The 18,352-nt window shown below is 47.3% G+C and overlaps 3 protein-coding genes and 1 long non-coding RNA gene across 14 annotated transcripts in view; 2 read left to right on the top strand and 2 right to left on the bottom strand.

Moving 5' to 3' along the window:
• The window catches only part of CIITA (class II major histocompatibility complex transactivator), a 33,634-nt gene extending 26,420 nt beyond the window's left edge, over nt 1-7,214 (top strand). For all 4 annotated transcript variants that reach the window (XM_075436792.1, XM_075436789.1, XM_075436790.1 and 1 more), the window contains exons 15-20: nt 967-1,059; nt 1,404-1,487; nt 2,296-2,379; nt 2,862-2,945; nt 3,607-3,699; nt 5,418-7,214. In XM_075436792.1, coding sequence (XP_075292907.1) covers nt 967-1,059; nt 1,404-1,487; nt 2,296-2,379; nt 2,862-2,945; nt 3,607-3,679 — 418 coding nt within the window. In that variant the 3' untranslated portion in view covers nt 3,680-3,699; nt 5,418-7,214. The remainder of the gene's footprint in view (nt 1-966; nt 1,060-1,403; nt 1,488-2,295; nt 2,380-2,861; nt 2,946-3,606; nt 3,700-5,417) is intronic.
• A 1,084-nt stretch (nt 7,215-8,298) lies between these two features.
• On the bottom strand, nt 8,299-15,533 carry LOC142363276 (uncharacterized). The gene is made up of 2 exons (XR_012765639.1): nt 15,088-15,533; nt 8,299-8,953 (listed from the first exon to the last, which is right to left on the bottom strand). It is a non-coding gene; the product is annotated as an uncharacterized LOC142363276 (long non-coding RNA).
• DEXI (Dexi homolog) lies at nt 14,679-15,067 on the bottom strand. Its single transcript, XM_075436722.1, has one exon. It carries the CDS (start codon nt 14,988-14,990, stop codon nt 14,709-14,711), a length of 282 nt encoding a protein of 93 aa, XP_075292837.1. The 5' UTR covers nt 14,991-15,067; the 3' UTR covers nt 14,679-14,708.
• Nucleotides 15,534-15,578: 45 nt separating the features above from the next.
• CLEC16A (C-type lectin domain containing 16A) overlaps nt 15,579-18,352 on the top strand; it is a 116,938-nt gene continuing 114,164 nt past the window's right edge. For all 8 annotated transcript variants that reach the window (XR_012765557.1, XR_012765556.1, XM_075436109.1 and 5 more), the window contains exon 1: nt 15,579-15,750. Coding sequence is in view for 6 of the 8 variants with exons in the window: in XM_075436109.1 (XP_075292224.1) it covers nt 15,671-15,750 (80 nt within the window). In the remaining 2 variants the exon portion in view is untranslated. The remainder of the gene's footprint in view (nt 15,751-18,352) is intronic.

Below are 18,352 nucleotides of genomic sequence, written 5' to 3'. Positions count from 1 at the left end.
GCACCTCCCAGTGTCAACGGACAACCTGAACTTCTGGTAGAACTTGTAAGAGATGGAGCTTCGTGGATTTGATTCATATAAAAGATATAAAAACGCCATACTCAGCCAGCATGTGGTTTTGTTCTGCCCGCGTGTTTTCACACAGTCTTTGTCCCTTGCTTTACCAGGAGCAGTATTAGAAATGGAGCTTTAAGAACTCCGGTTACCATTTATTCTCTTGTATCCATGACAAACCAGCTGTCTCTGAATTTTAAGCTTCTTTATGCTAGAAACAATAGTCAATATTCTGCGGCCAACTCTGTGGGAAGATTACTGGGTTTCGAGAGGGCCTTTGGCCTTACTGGCTCAGCCCATCGTCCATTTGTCTGTATTGTGTCTGGCCTTTTAATGATGTTTTGGGAAAACAAAAAAGCTCTAAAATGGGAATTAGACCGATATATCCCAGCGTTGTCGGCCAGATTAGCAAGGGATTCAGTATCCAAAATTGTGACTATTTAAACCTCTTTCCATCTGGATACCTGAATGAGGAAAAACTTCATTTCTAACCGTCCCTATCTGGAGAAGGAGCTGTTTCGGCAGGGATTTACAGCCTCTGCTAGATTTTGTCAGTTCTGTATTTCTGTGTGTGCAGGCAATCTCACTTCAACATAGCTGGAACACAGCTATTTCATAACCCTTTGACTAATCTCCAGTGTATGGTGGAAGCAAGTCATTAAGTGCAACCATTTGCATATCAAAGGAAATGGGTCAAGCCATTCAACTAGTAAAAAGAAAAACAAATTCTCAGGCTGTAAATTTGGGAAGCAGAAAGCTGCCTATTAGAAAAGCTGTAATTTGTGTGGTGCTTCTTGCTGATTGAGGCTACTGCAGGGAAGGAGCTTCTCAAGATAGAGTGGTCTCTGAGGTGAATAAACCACAACAATTTTGATTAAAAGGGAAGCTAATTCTCTCTTTGTCATCACCCAGCCTTGATGCTCTGAGTGAAAATGGCATAGGAGATGAAGGAGCAAAGAGTCTGTCTGAGGTCTTTCCAACCCTGACATCACTGGAAACATTAAAGTAAGTGCAAGTTTAACAGTTCTGGGAAATTTTGAAAAGAAACAGATTAAATCTAGAGCCTTGTGGGACTGTGTGTTAACAATTATGGGCACAACTAACCCACGGGCATGGGAGACCAACGAGTCTTTGGACATACTTAATCTGTACATTCCTTAGAGAAATAGGTTAGTTGTATGGCAGTTCCTCATCTCCATTCAAGGGCCGTAATTTCTCTTTTTCCCTCCATTTGGTCCAAACAGACTGTCCAAATTATATAAAAAAAGACATTTAAAATGAGTTTTCCCCACATTGTAAGAAATTAGAATAAAAGTGCTCAACTAACAAAGCAATCTCCCTTACTGTAGCTTATCGCAGAATAAGATAACAGATGTGGGTGCGGAGAAATTAGCTACAGCTCTGCCTTCGTTGTATTCATTAAAGACACTAAGGTAAGTAGTTGTACCTTGTTCAGTTGTTTCATACAACATAGTTTGCTATCTCTGTCAGACATTACCCAGCATGGAACAAACCTGTACGCTGTGCAGTAGCCAAGCTTTTGACTTCTCTCTAAGGCTTTATGCAAGAATGGAGAGGAGAGAAATGCATGGCCCGATGCAGACACACAGAGGGATATCTCAAGAACGTAATGAGGACTTTACTGATTTTTAATTCCAATGCATAATATTCATTTATGAATAATACTCTGTACAAATGTGCACCCAGGGCCACTGATCTACAGCAAGCTTAATGCGGAGCTTGATAAGCACCGTGCTAAGCCCTAAGCTAGCAACGAGTCGGCGTGTGTTTGCTGACAGGGGACCGATGGCGCATCCCACTGCATTAAAATGTCTGGCACAGCCCGAGTGAAGTGTCTCGGGAGGGAATGCAAGAAACCATCCTGTGCAAGTCCAGAATAAATTGCTTACATGGAAGTCTTCTGAATGCTGTGCCCCAGATCTTTGAGCTTCTTTTTCTTGCAGATTTTTAATTTGCTCTAATGTAGACAGAAATGTTCTCATTTTTCATGAAGAACAACCTATTTTTGCCATAGCTGTGCTAGCTGAAGAAAGGATGGGGCCATTTGCCTTACTCGATCCGGAAAATATGGAACTGTGTTTTAAACATTAGCTGCAAATAGATCAGGATAAATTGGAAGTTAAGATGTACCAACCATATCTGAAATTCCTTGATCTAATATGTGATCTGTTTACATTATCCGTTAGTCAATTGTGACTGTACCGGTTTGGTTTTCTGCAGCTTATACAATAACAGCATTTGTGATTTTGGAGCAGAAAATCTTGCGAAAGTTCTCCCAGAGATGGCATCTTTAAGAGTGCTAGAGTGAGTATGAAACCTTTTGAGATGGCCCAGGAAAGCTTACTGACTTGGTAACTGAAAATTCAAATCTTCCGTGCTTCAGGTAGAGGAGACAGAATTTGAGGAAGGAAACTTCACAGGGAAAATTGCTTAGGCAGAGTCCAGATAGTCAGTGGTTAGAAAGGATTAAGGAGCAGTGCACCATAAAAAAAAAAAAAAAAAAGGGTTTTAAGATGGGAGAATAGGGTCATGGAGAGTTGGAGAAGGACCTCGGCTACACAGAATAAGGAATCCCTCAGATGAACTAACTTAATGAAGTTCCAGTTTGGCCTTCTGAGTATTTTATTACAGTGTTTTTTTTTTAATTAAGGATCTATTTTGGTTTTTTCTTTTTCTTTCTTCCCCCATCTGCAGATAAACCCATATAGTATTTTTATTTAGAATGAAATGTTTGACTACACTGCTACATGACGTGATCTGGATTAACGAAGGGTTTTTTTCCTCAGTGTTCAGTATAACAAAATAACTGGTGTTGGAGCCCAGCAGCTGACGGAGAGCCTACGAAAATGTCCCCATATAAAGAACTTGGTGTAAGTCTCTTGATATGCTGTTTGCTGTATCTCCGTTCTGTAAATTGGGTTAGAATTAATGCTAAAGCTGTGTTCTGTATCTGTCAGATTTATAAGAGGCACAAAAAAAGACATCACCAAAAATACAAACGCAGTCACAGAAATGTTAACAATGTTGTCTCTGGTTTCAGCTGCACCAGTTCCCTGTTCTCCCAGGCAAGCTGCTTGTCCTGCTTTAAGCACAGCTTACATTGAGCCTCCCTTTGTTCCTCCTCTAGCCTACCCGAGTACCTGATCCGCTCTGTGCCGCAGGGCTTGTGTTTGAAGGAAAAACAGCGAGCAGCCATCGTCAGCGGTTGAACAGACTGAAGCTGCCAGCATGCATTCAGCGGAAGGGAGCTTGGTAGAAAGCTGAGGAGCAGTTCTGGAGACGGGACTGTAGTGTGCCCCATAACCAGTCTGCCGGGGAGTGAACTGCTTGCTTCTAAATGAAAATGCATTTTCATTTGTGCCATAGCTTAAATACTTTTATAGAATGATATTCAAAAAGGAAAGGCAGCTTAAAAAAAACCAACCAAACAAAAACCACCACAATATGCCACAAACGCACCAAACACACCAGAAAAACTGAAGCAAATTACGCGTCTTAAAATCTCTTTCGTTTCTGAATTTGCCCTCACAGGATGTGGAATCCCACCATTCCCTACGGAGTTCTCGAACACCTCCAGCAGCTGGACTCTAGGATCAGCGTGTAGAGTCAGATGATCCCATAAAGGTAACGTAAGCCCTGGCTCCCTGAGAGAACACAGTCGGGTTTTGTGGCAGCTGTGGACTCCGGTCTCGCTGGCAGCAGGCATGGGAACAGCCTCAGCGTGTACGCAGCTAAGTGATGAGACACGGCCCTAGAGGGGCACAGGCCAGCATCGCACCCGGCCCCTTTCCCACTCACCTGGCATCCCCGGCACCAGCACTAGCAGGCTGCCAGAGCCGCATCAACCAGAACGGACTGCTCCTAGGACTCCCAGTTCTGCTCAGTTCGGTGACTGGCAGCTGGCCCGCTTCCCTTCCCTGTTCTGTTGCGGAAAACTAAACAGCTCCGTGGACTTCTCCTGTTTAATAGATGAGTTCTGTACTCCTTAGGTTGTTTTGTGCTGATCTTCACTAAGTCCTTTCACTTTTCCCTTGTTTAATACAAATCCTCAACAGCTTCTTGTCTCACCATGAAGCTGTGCCTATACTGTACTCAGAGCAAACCGTTCCTTGTTCTCGGTCTGGTTCATGTAGTTTAGCCACCGGCAGCCACTTTTAATTCATTGATTCTGCCTGCACAGTTTCAAGGCAGAAATAACTGCGTCGTTGGCAATTCGCTAACATTTTGCTGATGATCACCAGGATCTGACTGCCTTGACGCTCCTGGACTGAAGGAGCTGCAGCGGGCACGGGATTAGGGTTAGGGTTTTATGTACGGTTTCTGCTCCCAATTTTCTGCCACGTGCTTCCTCTTGCTCTTAAAAACATTATGCAGGATGCATCAGTGAAATGATCCCAGTGAAGAATGAGAAGCCGGCATCAAGCCAGACACCAGACCACCTCCAATTTTCCCTCAGATGGCAAAAACCGCATTGGAGCGTGATCACCAGCTGCCTGGGCTGTCGTTTGAGTGCTCCTGGCAAGGGCTGCAGTTGCCAGTGGCTCCCTAAGCCATGCGGTGCGCCAAGCTTTTGCCTGACTGTTGCTCTCGGCGCGCTGATCGCCGGCTATAGACTGGCTGTATTTGTGGCTCGGAGCAGGCTACAGGCTGTGGAGGACTCCGGCGCCATACCAGCCTCGCAGACTGGCTTTACACAGCAGCAGTCAAAAATCGTAGTGAACTGCAACAGTCCGCAGTACAGCTAACTCTATGTCTGGTCGAATAACCACAACTACTTGGGAAAAGAAGACATCAGGGCTATGAAGACTGCCAGGAAACCTTACAAAAGCAAAGCTTTCTCCAACCTCCTGCATCTGTCATTCAAGGGGAGCATGTGATGCGAGTCTCTAAGCATGTAGGTCAGCTCCCGAACGACCGCGGTTTTGCTCTGGACACAGGGCAGTGGCAGTCAGTGGTAGAGAGCTCCGCTCCGTGAAAGCTGGTGATTCCTGGACAGAGGCCAGCTGCCACGCCCAGCCAAAGACGGGTTTAACACCGCTCTGCGTAGACAACCCCTTGCGTCTCCCTCCGCTGTTGCGCTCTCACATCTGCAGCACGCGCCTGTGGCACTGGTTACCACATGAGTGTGGTATCCGAGTGCAGGAGGAGACGTCCATCTTCAGTAGCACCGCAGATTAGTAGCAGCAGGAAGTCTGGATCCTGCCCCCCAGACTTGGAACATCCAGCATCCGCCAGCCACTGTTGTCTGCTTTCAGAGCACACCAGATATACGGCTTTGCTGGTGTTAATGGTGATTAAGCTGAAGGGCATACATCTAATATTCTGTTTTCATCATTTCACAGGTAACACAAAGAAGAGGGGAAGGTGTCCTCTGTGTTTTCCTGCCTTCTTGCTGCTTTATGAATTGGTGCCAGATTTTTGTGATAGTGGCAAAATGAAAAAAAAAAGTCATAGTTGAGCTTCTGGGTGATGTCTGAAGCAAGTGAATGATGGAGTTCAAATTTTTTAAGGGTAATTTGAAATGCTATTCAAAGATGCACTTGTGTTTCTACTGGAGTGATGAAGAGTTAATCAACAACAAGCTTCAAAGATGAAAAGAGCATCTAGATACTGTGATCACCATTAAAGACGACCAGGAATCACCAGGACAGTGATAGTATGAAATTCTATCCTCGATTCGTCGGAGAGTGGACTGCAAGCTGCTGGGCCTACGACATCTGAAGCAGTAACTGATCAAAGCTCATTGTTTCCTGGTGCCAGCGGTAACTGCCCTCGAATCAGCTGGGTGATTTTGGACTTCCAAAGCTCAATGTTACAGATTTCACCTGTCTGTCTGCACTCATTTGAAGCATTAGGGTCAGGAGCATAAATAAGAATGATCAGTGTTACAAAACAGTCTGATACTGTAAGATTGTCCGCGAGAGTCTCGGAGCGGCTCTTTTCTTGATGCTAATCACCAATGCTGTCTTAAGGGATAGAAAGAAATTTTCTATCACTTTCTTGCTACAGAATCCTTCAAAAAGATTAGGGAAAAAAAAAGTAAAAAGAAGAAATGAATTCAAACTGGAAAACTATTACAGACTTTTCTGACACAATTGCAGAAATCCAAATGCATACAAATAGCTTCAGTTTATTGCGCAAAAATCCTCAAAGTGACAATCTTCAAAGGTTTTTACTCTGTCTCAGATGAGAACTTTAAATGCATATACCTGGAATGGAATTTAGTTTCTCACTTGCAGGCAGCATAAACGTGCAAGCATTGATTTTATACTCGACAGTGAAATCACTACTGTGTGTGGTTTGTGTGGCCTCCTTTACAGAGCCAGGAATAGCTAGGCAATGACAGGCAGCAACATACCCCAGAGCGTTATTCGATGCCTGTGCCGCTGCTCTAGCTGATCTGTGGGCCAAGCACTGGTCCTCCGGACTGCGATAGCAAACCAATTGTCTTTTTTTCTTATTTCTCTTATTTCAGCTCTGTGAACATGGAGAGAACTTTGCAGCGTACAGAGACAATTGTCAGGACTAGCATTCTGGCTCCCGGTCCAGAGACAGTCTGGAGACAGAAAAACAGAAAGGGATGGGAAAAGCTAGGAATGTTCGATATGCCGCACATTGGGAAGGGGGGTCTCTACTTCACGGTTAGCTCAGGGTTAGCTCAACACCCTCCTTGAAATGGTGTTTTTCTTAACTGCCTGCATGGTGGTTCTCTCTAGTCAAGGTCTAACCAGAGTCATGGAAAAAACCTCTTTTACACTTCCCTCTTTCAGCCGCTTGCATGGGAGGTAGTTTGAGCCAAACCTTGCATGATGTTCCCATCAGCCTGCGGCACTCCAGCTATCCCCATCCATGGTGAGCCCTTGCCTTGGCTCCCCCTCACTAAGCCTCAGAGGCCAAATGCCCCTTCAGGGATCAATTCTGCAGGTATGCTTCGCTGCGACTGGATCTGAGAATGTGCTAAACAGTACACAGGCAGCCGAACCTTCCAGGGCCCTGTCTGGACTGATCAGATCGTGTGGGTACACTGCTGTTCTCTTCCTCTGAGGCAGTGAGAGATGTATGTTTGTGATGTACAGGCTGTAAATTGTGATACAGTGTTTTGGTTGTCTTTATACTTTTTTTTTTTAAGTATTAATAAAGGTGAGTATTCCTTTTTACAGTAGCTTGTAGTACCTGTTGAAAATTATTTTGGTTTTTCCCTTGGAAACACTATGAAACCGCTGCTGGCTTCTGAACATAACGACATGCTCAGGGCTTCATACTGTAGGTTAACGGAGAGCTCTGTGTGTGAGGGGGACGGGTTGGTCCTGCCAGCACTTACCAGTTCAGTGGTCCGGAAATGGAGAAATAATTCTTTCTTCACAGGCAATGGGATCTTGCAATGCCAACTGGGGATTTAGTTCCCGAAATGTGCCTGGAGATGTCAGAATATTGTGCCCCGAGTGACTCCATCCCTGAACGGCAGGCCAGGGATCACATGGAACAAAGCACCTGTCAGTGTTCTAAGGCCCCAGCCTGTGTCCGATGGAACCTGTCTCGGAGAAACGCCACTGGGTTCAGTGACGGTGCTTCACCTCTTGCAGGAGCAGCACAAACTGCGTTTGGGGCACAGAACTTCGGGGGACTGGGAGCTGATTTCTGCTGCACTGGGAGTTTAAAAATGCCATTTGAGTGCAACACACTGAGAGCATCAGGACAAAAGATTTTGATACACAAGTTGTCATTGTTTCTAAACCATCACCCTCTTGTTCCCTCATACTGACAAGAGACTCCTGACACCATCTGTCTGGATCGGAAAGCCCGAGCTGGGAGCAGACAGCAGAGGACACCACACATAGAGAGAGCTCAGGAGAAATGTTTTCAGTTCTGCTGTATCTGAAATGTTCTTGGTACATCGACTTGGCTTAACAACTTCACGGTTATGAAAATTTGACTTTTCTAAAATCATGAGAATAAGACAAAACCAGTACAATGCCTGCCCCCAGTAACATGTGGGTTCCCCCCTCCCCGCCCTGCCACGGCGATTCCTGGTGTTTCAGTTCAGGTCTGATTTTTTTTAAGTGGTTGTTTCTGAGAAGGATTAGGAAATCCTAATGCTGGCCATCTCAACAATCCCCAACTACTTGCAGGTACCTATAGGAAAACTGGAATTTCCTGGAAAGCATATTTCAGTTATTTTCTATGCAGACTGAAAAAGAAAACTCCAACACGTGACTGCTTGACTTTTTCACGGAAAAGGTCAGTCTTTATTGTATTGCTTTCACATCTGTACATAGGGACATGAGCTTAAATAATCTGCAAAGTATCCTCTCTTAGATAATGAATCCACCCGACATATAAAATTCACTCTCTGATCTACTTCAAAACTTATGATTTAAATAAAATATCTTACTAGCACAGTTCTTGCCATAATGCTGCCCTGAACAGAACCTCTTTGCAGTCACTCCTGCGTATTTTCCCCTGAGAGAGCACTGTCTTTGAACTACTGGCTGGTAGAGTTTTCAATGTGTGGATTGTACAATTTGCCTAAGCAGTACGTAGAGCGTGTCCACTCGGGTGACATGGTATTTATTCAAAAGTTTATCAAATCTGAGTAACATCTTGATTTTTTGTTATAATAGACATAGCTTATAGTATTTGTTCATACAGTCCATCCCAGAATTATCTATGGAAGCCCAGTACGGTGCATGAATCGCTGCAGTTAGTGCACAGTCAAGAGGCAATGACCACGGAGAGAAGTCACAACGGACAAGGGCTGATGACAACTCTTCTTGTTGTCCCCTTGTCCTTCTTCTCATCTCTACACTTCAAAGTACAGCTTCTTTCCATGACTTGATCCGTCACCCAGGTCACAATCCATTTCAGGTGTTTAATGAATCTGTTTAAAAGAAAACACATAAATACAGAGTAACCCTCCATACCTGCAATGAACAGAGAAGTCGCCGTGTATGTTAGATATAGCAACGTGCCATCGACTTCTTGGGGGGGAGGGGAACAACCACAACCTTTTGTGACTATGGTTAATCACTGTTTGAGAAGTCACCGCCCGAACGACCTTTCAGAGAAAGCAACGTAACAGTTTCTGTTATGCCAGGGCACACTAGTCCTCAGGGTGACATTCAGAGGCATGAAGATACTGGCGTGAGGGGTATGAGAATAAGCTGTCAACCACAGCCCGTCGTGTCAGTCGGCAAGGGCTGCTCTTCAGAGAGCACAGCCAGCTGCGATGTACAGTGGGACAGTCTACTCTGTGCTGGGCTTGGTGTCATTCCACCTACCTTTGGACTGGCTATGTTTTCTTGACCAGATACTGTTCATTAGACCGTTGTTATTTTTTGTATAACTGTGTTAATTATGTATTGCCTACGTTTGACGTAGCTTCTGATTTTGGTCACTTTCTCTTTTTCTTCTTTAGAGTCACTTTGTTCAAAGCATTGTTAAATAACATGTTGGGGTAACTTCTTGGTTAAATTACTGTTACATTGCTTTATCCCAGTTTATCTAATTTGCCTTGGCTGGGTCAAAGTACCCAACAGCTACCAAGGGGTGATGTTTTACTATCACTGGAGGTAAATACCAGGCCTGAGAAGCCTTCTTTAAGCAGAACCAGAGCTGTGGGTGATGAAGGTGCTGGGCACTAGTGACCATATCCACTTGGTCTCGTGGTCCTGCAGACGACTGATTAATGTGGCATAGAACGGTGCAGCTCTGAGAGGGGATCGCTGTCTGAGGGTGAACCTCTGCTGAAGCAGAGTCGAGGTGCAGCAGACCACGAGCAGGTCCGCTGGCTGCCTGCAGCGCAGGAGATCACTTGCGTTGTGCGGAGCACGTCTCCGGAAGGACAGCTCTGCCCTCCCTCCCCTTACAGGCGTCGCAGGCCTCCTGCCCAGCGCGGAAAGGCAGGGCACCCTGCTCAGCGAAGGCTGTAGCAGGGGAGAGGAGCACAAAGCCATAACAGCCCTGCTAACGGATCTGCTGTAAGCGTGGAGCTTCAGCAAAGGCTCTCGCTGGGCTGCAAGGCAGACCCCAGCCCCTCTCCCGCTCCTCGCTGCCTGGCTCGGAGCAGAGCTCAGCAGATCAGGTCCTCTGCACGAGGGGTCCCGAGGCAGGAGGGCTGCCGCTGTTCCAGGAGTAGCAGAATCTACGGGGAGGCTGGCTGAAGACTGAAACGTGGCGGTCGTGTGTTCTGCCATTAACAAAGGCGTTACAGGAGGCTGAACGCAAACAGGCTGACGCAGTACTGGGGGACGGCTCTTCCACGGATCGAAAGCAGATTAAAAGATTGGAAGCAAAGAACGAGGCTTGGTAGGAAAGCAGTCAGTAGCAGGGTATACCAGGGACCGGTTGTTATTCAACGTCACTATTAGCGACCCCGAGCAGACAGTGAACAGAGAAATCTTCAAGACTGCAGAAAATCAGCTCTTTGAGGTACTCGGACACTGCACTGATAGCAAGGAACCCCAGAAGGATTTTTTAACACTGAGCGGGCAGAAGGTGGTGGGTTTGGAAGGCATCTGCTGAAGGGCTGGGCAGGGCACCTCCAACATCCCTCCTCCTACCGTTGCGGACTCCAGAAGGCACACAGAGAACAGATGGCAGGTTCCGGCCAGGGTCGCGTGCTCTCCCAGAGAGCAGCCCCGGCTCCGTCACAGGCAGAACACGGCTGGATCATCGTGGAGAAAATGAAAAGATTCAGCCCCTTCCATGTACTGTTTAATTCTTTGGGAGAGTTGCACTCCCTGTCAACTAGAACCATGACCCGGGGACAAACGCAAAGAGCTGCACTGCCCAAATATACAAAGTAAATGTCTCCCAACAAGTTCTTCTTTTCTTCTGCTTAAGGAGTGCTATTTGCTGGCTGAACTATCGTGCCGCTTTGCCCCTCCTCCGGAGGAAACAAACATGAAGAATTACATTGGATTTGTTTCTTAATTCCTTTGACAGCTTAAAACTGGTAATTGGCTATTGCCACCTGTTGAAGCAGGCTGATGACAGTAAGCTTCATTTTTGCAGGCAAGGACCACAGAATTATTTTTTAATTATTCTTTAAAATCATTTGTAGGTTGGCTTTTAACAGATTAAATACTCAGTCCTGAACTACTTTTATCCTAAATTGAATGTCTCTTTATTTTCTACGCCTCATTTTAATTCATGTTATTAAGAGCAGCTTTTGGAAAACTTTTTTTTTTAAATCTACCTCCTCTCTTTGCATTATCTAAATGAATGCATTTGGTAGAAAATCACTTAGGACTGTCCACAGCTGTCGTTAATGAGTCCACAAGGACAGCTCATCATTTAACCATGATTTTGTTTTCCTTCCACCTAGGATGGAATTCCTGCTAAGAAGAGTCAGAGTACAAAAGTCTCTCTAAAGCAGGGCAATCAGGTGAGCACTCAACTTCTGTTAATTTTAATAACACCTAAGAATTCAAAACACAGTTCTAAACATCACAGCTATTGCTCTTTAATCCTGCTGTTAATATGATGCTTATAAAATACACAACTGATCCATACCACGGAGTAAACAAGCCACTCCATTTCACATGTAGATTTCTACAAAGAAGGGAAGAGTGTAGTGGAAAATGGCAAGGTGAAATAAATAACGGATCACTGTGCTCGTTATTTTTAAGATTCAAAGCCTGAAAAGGAAGAAGTTGGGAGGTGGATTCTGATGTGTTTATGTGTGTCCTGACACTGTTAGTGGTAACACTCTTCTGATCTGTTCCTGCACGCGGCATCTCCGCTTTTGAGAGATGGAACGGAGGCACGGGTGAGCTAAGCTCACGGAAGACATCAGTGGCAGAGGCCAGATGGAGTCCAGCACGCTTATTGCCCTCTCCACTGGGCCACGCCGTCCCTCGCAGACACTGAGCCTGCATTTCGAACTGGCACTATACTGATGAGCTGGCGAGCAAAGCTATTCCTTCGGTTCAGGCTTTAGATGCTGGCATTCAGCAGAAGTGCTGAGTCACAAATTTCTGAGCGCTGGATTCTGCTCACTGAAGGATGTTCCTCGTAATTCACCTTGGTGAAAAAAATACAGGTAATGCTTCTACTGTAAGATTAAATAAATACAGTATTTCCTATTCAGTTTTTATTATTGATTACTTTTGCTCATTTTCCTTCTGATTACAGTACTCCCTGATGAGTCACATCTGATTTTAATCAACTACAAGGAGAACAGTTATATCACCTTATTCCGGGGGACTTCAAATAAAATAAAGAACCTGGCACACTTACACTAAAACAGCAGATGACAGGAGTAAGCTCAATTTGGCTCCGTTTACACCAACGGATTTCTCCATTCGAATAGGATAGGAAGCTTCCTTAGTTGTCTGCCTCCAATCTTTGCCACCAGCTATGCTCAAAAACCTGGATGTAACTTTGCTCCTACTGAGTTTATTCAAGTGAAGGTTTTTGCTGCAGGAGAGAACAGAGCCTTTCTGATCTACATGCTCTTTTATTTTTACACCTAAATTAGCCTTCCCACATTTTGCAGCATCACCTTTTGGGATTTCCCCCTTTGTTTTCCTGTCACGCATGCCTCTCGCCTCCTGGGTGCAAGGCACCGTGTTCTTAACGCAGGGAGCACGCTGCAAGGCTTCAGCTAAGGCTAATCATGGCTTTTTGGTTGTTCTCCGTAATCATTGGTGAGTCACATGAAGAACACTCCTCTTATATTTAACGCAAAGAGTATGCCTATGTAATTTTCATCTCTGCTGGTAAAGCTGAGACCCGTTCTTCCTGCGGTGTCTTGTGACTGCTCGGCACGTCTGGGTCTAAGCGAAGAGGGTGGGTGGGCAGCTTCCCAGGCCTGGGGAGAGCATGGGTTCCGCTTGGACGCGACTCTGGGCACTGCAGGCTGGGCACCAACAGACGTTCAGTCTTCCCTTTCAGTGCTGTACTTCTGATCCCAAAGCCAAAAACACAGCTCCAGATCAGGGCCCTCTTCTGCCTGCCTTGCTAGGGAACAGGTGAGGAGGAAGGGCACAGCACAGCGAAGAAACCTGTCACCAGGATGTTGTTCACACAAATTCCTTCTCCTGGTGTCATGCTGAGTCTTTGCCTGGTAGGTAAATAATTATACAATTTGTGGCCTGGTTGCTGCATATATAAATATAATTAAATATATAAATAGATGAAGCACAGTAATAGTCTATTTTTTTGCTCTCTCGTAATTGATCTGACTTTAGGGATTTGTGATTTGATTCTCAGTGGAAACCACCATCCAACACGACAACTTCCAGACTGCAGGACCAAGGCTGGAGCTGGTACCTGCGGCAGAGCTCCATTAGCCCACGGTGGCTGTAGACTGAGACTTACTTCTGAGCTGCGTGAAGACCTCCCCATCTTGATTTCTACATGTGGAGGTGACGTGGGTTTGTAGTTAGAGTATCAAGAAGTTGTGGAGCTGCTTATCCTATTATTATGAAGGAAAATTTTAGGAAGCCCATCTATCGACACTGAACAGGGTAGTGCTCAGACCCTATGCTCTACCGAACTACGTGTTCCCGTCGTAGGAAAAATCTACTGAGGAAAATCATGTCTGTTGTTCTCCTTAGGTTTTCCCGAAAACCAGATGCTACTCAGCATGACAAATCCTAGCCAGCAAAACAGTGATTTTAAAAAGTATTTTTAATCCCTGTATTAGATGGTGTTGAAGTAACAAGATTTGGGGTTTGCGGAAACATATTTTTGGGGAGAAAATGGCTAGGGGTTTTTGCACCAAAGATTTTTCTTAAATTTCCATTAGTTTTTATGAATTTCTTGCCTGGAATGCAGAGCACGTGTGTTATTTGCCCAGCTGAAAAGGCAGAGGAGGAGACAGCGGCAACAGCAGCCAGCAGCGTTTTGTGCGGAGTTTAGCTCTGCGCCAGACCTTCTATTCCAGCAGAACACATTCCAATCCAGCTGCTTGGGACAGACCCCCAAACGCTGGCACGGACACTTCCACTTGCAGTAACTATAGGCAGTGGGATTTCTTCAGCAGCACCAAAGCTCTGTTGCTACCCCCGCCACTTGCTATGCTCCCACGTGCCTTTGACCAGGCTTCGTTCAGCTGCATTTGTGTAATCAATGTTACGCCAACACCAAAAATCTCCATTTTTTTCCTTCTAAACTATTGCCCACAATCAGCTACTGTTGCTTTGCATGGAATCTGGACAGAAATATCTAGGAAACAGTTTTAACCTGTATGAAGGACGGCACTAAGGTAAAGGTTCGTTTGGGTTTTCTTTTTAAATTTGAGGACTGATTGAGATTAAATGGTATTTGTATAGTATGTTCAAGGTTATGTTTGGGTAGCAAAATGTCCTATTTCCATAATTACAAATAGAAGCTGAAAAGGTATCCTGAACCAGTTTTCCAACAGTTCTACCAGCAGATTTGCGAACAGATTTTAACGGCGATTGCTTTCATTAACATGCATCCAGCCCGCTCCCGTCCCCAGCCCGGGGTGACTTACCGCCCTGGGGAGCTGAGAAGGAGCCGAGACGCGGCAAGGGCGGCCTGGGGCTGGGGGTCCCGGCATGGCCGTGGCTCGGGGACCGCTGAGGCTCGGGGGGGGGCCACGCCGGGACCCCCAGCCCCAGGCCATGTCACCCCGCAATCGCTCTGGATCGTCCCAGTGGGGATCACTCCACGTAGGTGTCAAAGACCTCCAGCTCACTGTCCATCTCATAGAGTGCGGAGCCGGGATCGGAGAACGCCCCCAGATCTACCAGCGCCTGGTCCATCTCCTCGGGCAGGAAGACGATGCCCACGTTGAGGACGACGTACTCCATCAGGAAGGCGTAGTACAGGATCAGCACGTTGACGAAGAACAAGCCGACGTAAAACATATAGGGCAGCACCAGCAGCGCATGCAAGGCCCAGGACTCCAGCGAATCCAGGCAAGCCGAGACAGCGGCGGGCATGCAGCCGTGCGGGACTGCTGCGGCACCTGGCCGGTGCGCGGGGAGAGGGCGAAGCCTGGGGGGGGGGGGGGGGGGGGGGTTGGCACTGGCTGCAAACCTTTTTACTTAGTTTATCCGGTTAAAGCAAGAAAAACAACCCTAAAACCGGGTGAAGGCAGCCGTTAACCGCCCTGCTCTCTCCGCTCCGCTCTGGTTAAGGCAATTTTGGCCAGACTTCGCCTCAGGGTACGCGTTAACGGGCTGGGCTCGGTTCAAGCTCAACTCGGTCCCTCAGATCGCGCTGACTGAACGGTCCCCTCACGACCCGTCGCGATCTCACCCGGGCGGCGCGGGCGCCCCTCACCCTTGAAGCCCCGCCAGGCTCCCTTCCACTTCTCCGTGGAAATCCCCTGAGGAAAGGAGGAAGCTCCGCGGAGGTGTGTGTGTGTGTGTGTGTCCCCCCCCCGCCTCCCGGGGCCGTGCCGTGCCGGGAGCCGCCGGATACCCCTGCCCTGGCCCTGTCAGGCAGCGGCGGGAGCGCGCCCCGCCCCGGTGCCTGCTGGGCCGCGCTTCCCGGCGTGCCCGTCCCGCGCATGCGCCGTGGCGGTGCTGTGCGCCGGCGGCCGCCGCGGCTGGGGCTCGTTCCTGCCCGCCGCTCCCGCGGGGCCATGACGCCCTAGACCCCGCCGCTCGCTGCCAGCATGTTCGGCCGCTCCCGCAGCTGGGTGGGCGGCGGGCACGGGAAGGCCGCCCGCAGCATCCACTCCTTGGACCACCTGAAGTGAGCGCGGGGCCGGCCGCGGGCCCGGCCGTGAGGGGAGCCGGGGAGGGCGCGGCGGGGGGGCCGCGCTGCCGTGAGGGGACGCGGGGGGGGGGGGGGGGGGGGGGGGGGCCGTAGGCGGGCGGGCTCCGTCGGGCAGGGTTTTCCCTGGGAGAGGGCTGCGGAGCGGGGCCGGGGGCGTCCCGGGGGGGGGGGTGTGTGTGTGTGTGTGTGTTGTGTTTCCGTGATCAATACCAGAAGTACCGCGTTCCTCGTGAGGGGGGGCTGCGGTTGTCCCCTGGCAGTGACTGAGGCGGGGAGCCCTGCTTCCGGCCCGCGAGCGGTGCGGCCCCTGGGAGGGGGTGCGGGCGTCGCGGCGGTCGGCAGCGATCGCGGTAGATCGCGATAGACCCGGGGGACGTGCCCCGAGGAGAGAGCTCGGCAAGGCCGCCGAGCGGGAGGGTTATCGCGCTGTAGCCCCGAGAGTCGGGGTCCTGGCAGGAGGCAGAGTAGCTTCTTCCCGCTCTGCCTTCGGGGAGCTGGCAGGGTGACACGGGGCGGGGGGGGAGTGTAAATTCTCTGTTCCATTTTAAGGGTTCTGCTGTTGTGAGAAAAACTAGGTCCGGTGTTGTGGCATCTCTTTCTCCTGCACAAGGAAAGGAGGTCGTTAAGAGGGGAGGCATTCTCTAAAGGAAATCACTGTGGGTACATGGCTCGTTCAGAAGGGAGCCGCAGGTAGCTTTTGAGGATGAGTCAAATGACAAGGAGGGTGTGAATGGGGGCTGACAGTAGTGAGTAGGATGCACTTAGACAGGATTTGGGTCTGGCAGTTGCTTTATCGAGGTGATTTATGGATTCTGGTTCTTGTCTCTGAGCTGGAAAGAATGTTCAAAACCAGCAAGACTCATTGAAATGCGTGACTTTTTACCAAAGACGGGGAAATCAAGTCCATAAATACAAAATGATGAGGCAGTAGCACTGCAGAAAGCAATTCTGAAAGCGTGGTAGGTCAGACTAGTAAGTCAACATGATCTGGCGTTGCAGGAAAAAGGGGAAAAGTCACCCTCGGATGTGGATGTAGGAAGGTTCTATTTAACGCACAAGGGGTAGTCGCAGCGTACTGCTCGTCACTAGTGGTGCTTTAGATCTATCTGGTTTTCATATTACACTTGAAGATAGATCGAGACTGCTGATGCGTGATGAAATTTGAAGAAACTGACTTGAAGTTTGGAAAAAGGCTGGTGAGAGGGAGACTTTAGGATGTTCGAATCTTTCAGGCAAGAAAAACACAATCATGTGTTCTCATGGGGCCACAGAGGGTAGAAAAAGCAATATCCCATTTGATTAGCAGCAAAAGGACATTAGACTATAAGCGAGCGTTGTGGCTTGTGCTTGACTTCTTATCTGAGAAGTATATAGTTCTCTACTAAAATACTAGCTTTGGTTTGCTTGCTTTTTTGCCTATGCTCTAATTATGAAATCTGAAATGGTAAAGGACAGCCAAGGCCTTTGATCTGTTTAGACTGTGTGGATTTTAAGTGTTTGTTTAGCTAGGCTGTATGGATTTCGGTTTCTAGCTAGGTGTCAACAGCAAAGGCAGCTACCTAGTGGCAAAGTGAAATTTAGGGCTTTTCTAAGGTAGCAGTTGAAGCGGGTAAAGCAACAGAAGGAAAAAGGGCAAAGAACTTTGTTTCAGTGCCAGGAAAGACAGTCATTCTTGATAAGCTCACCACCTTGTGAGCTGTCTGCGTTCTTGTCTTTTCGACTCAACGAAACCAAATGTTGTGTTCCTTGTGAAGGAGTTGACTGGAACGCACCAACCTTGCTATTCAAGGTTAGCTTAGCCTGTATATAAAAGGTATATTATGCTATGTTACAAGAGTGAAATTAGCCCGGGCTGCCCTTATGTGGGATTATTTTTATGTTTTAACGTGTATAAGGTAGAGTTTAGTCTAAATTGTAAACAATACACCTGTTTAGTAGTACTGAGAGAGTTATTACTTTTTGTCGGTATATGTTGGGTCTGGAACTTCCTTTCCTGTGAGCTTTAGTGCAGTTTGTTTGAGGCCTGCTTTTGAAATTTACTATTTAATCTTTCTGCAAACACGCCGTAGAAGGGATTAGCTAAAGGAAAACTGTGAGGCTGTTTGTGTTGAGTGTTTTGATACAGTCTCTTGGTCTGGTGAAAACAGAATTTAATCCCGTTTTGTAGTACCTTGCTGAATTGCGATCTAGAGAGGCTATGAAACAGTTCTACGGAGTGCTTCTGACTTATTTTTCAGAGAACTTGACTTTTTTTGTGCCCTTTGATCAGTGAGGGAATGTCAGTAACTTAATAAAGGGAGAAAGCCTAAATATTCTGGAAACAGAAACAATGTTAGTGATTGCTTGTGAAAATGGTCTGAAATGATTTATTTGTCTTTACACAAGATTGTGTCTGAAACAAGGCCAGAATCTGCTTCTTAAAGGTGGCATCCAGCACTTCAAAATGAAACCCTTTTTTTCCTCCCTGTGTATAGTCCTCTCCTTTGTTTGTTATACACTTCCAGTTCTAAAAGCAAATACATCCAGGGTGTTTGAGGCAACAGTCTGGTTTGCTACACAAACTCGGAGTTAGTGCTTT

The sequence above is a fragment of the Opisthocomus hoazin genome, chromosome 15 (genome assembly GCF_030867145.1).
Source record: "Opisthocomus hoazin isolate bOpiHoa1 chromosome 15, bOpiHoa1.hap1, whole genome shotgun sequence".
NCBI lineage: Eukaryota > Metazoa > Chordata > Aves > Opisthocomiformes > Opisthocomidae > Opisthocomus > Opisthocomus hoazin.
This window is presented reverse-complemented; position numbering and strand designations above follow the sequence as displayed.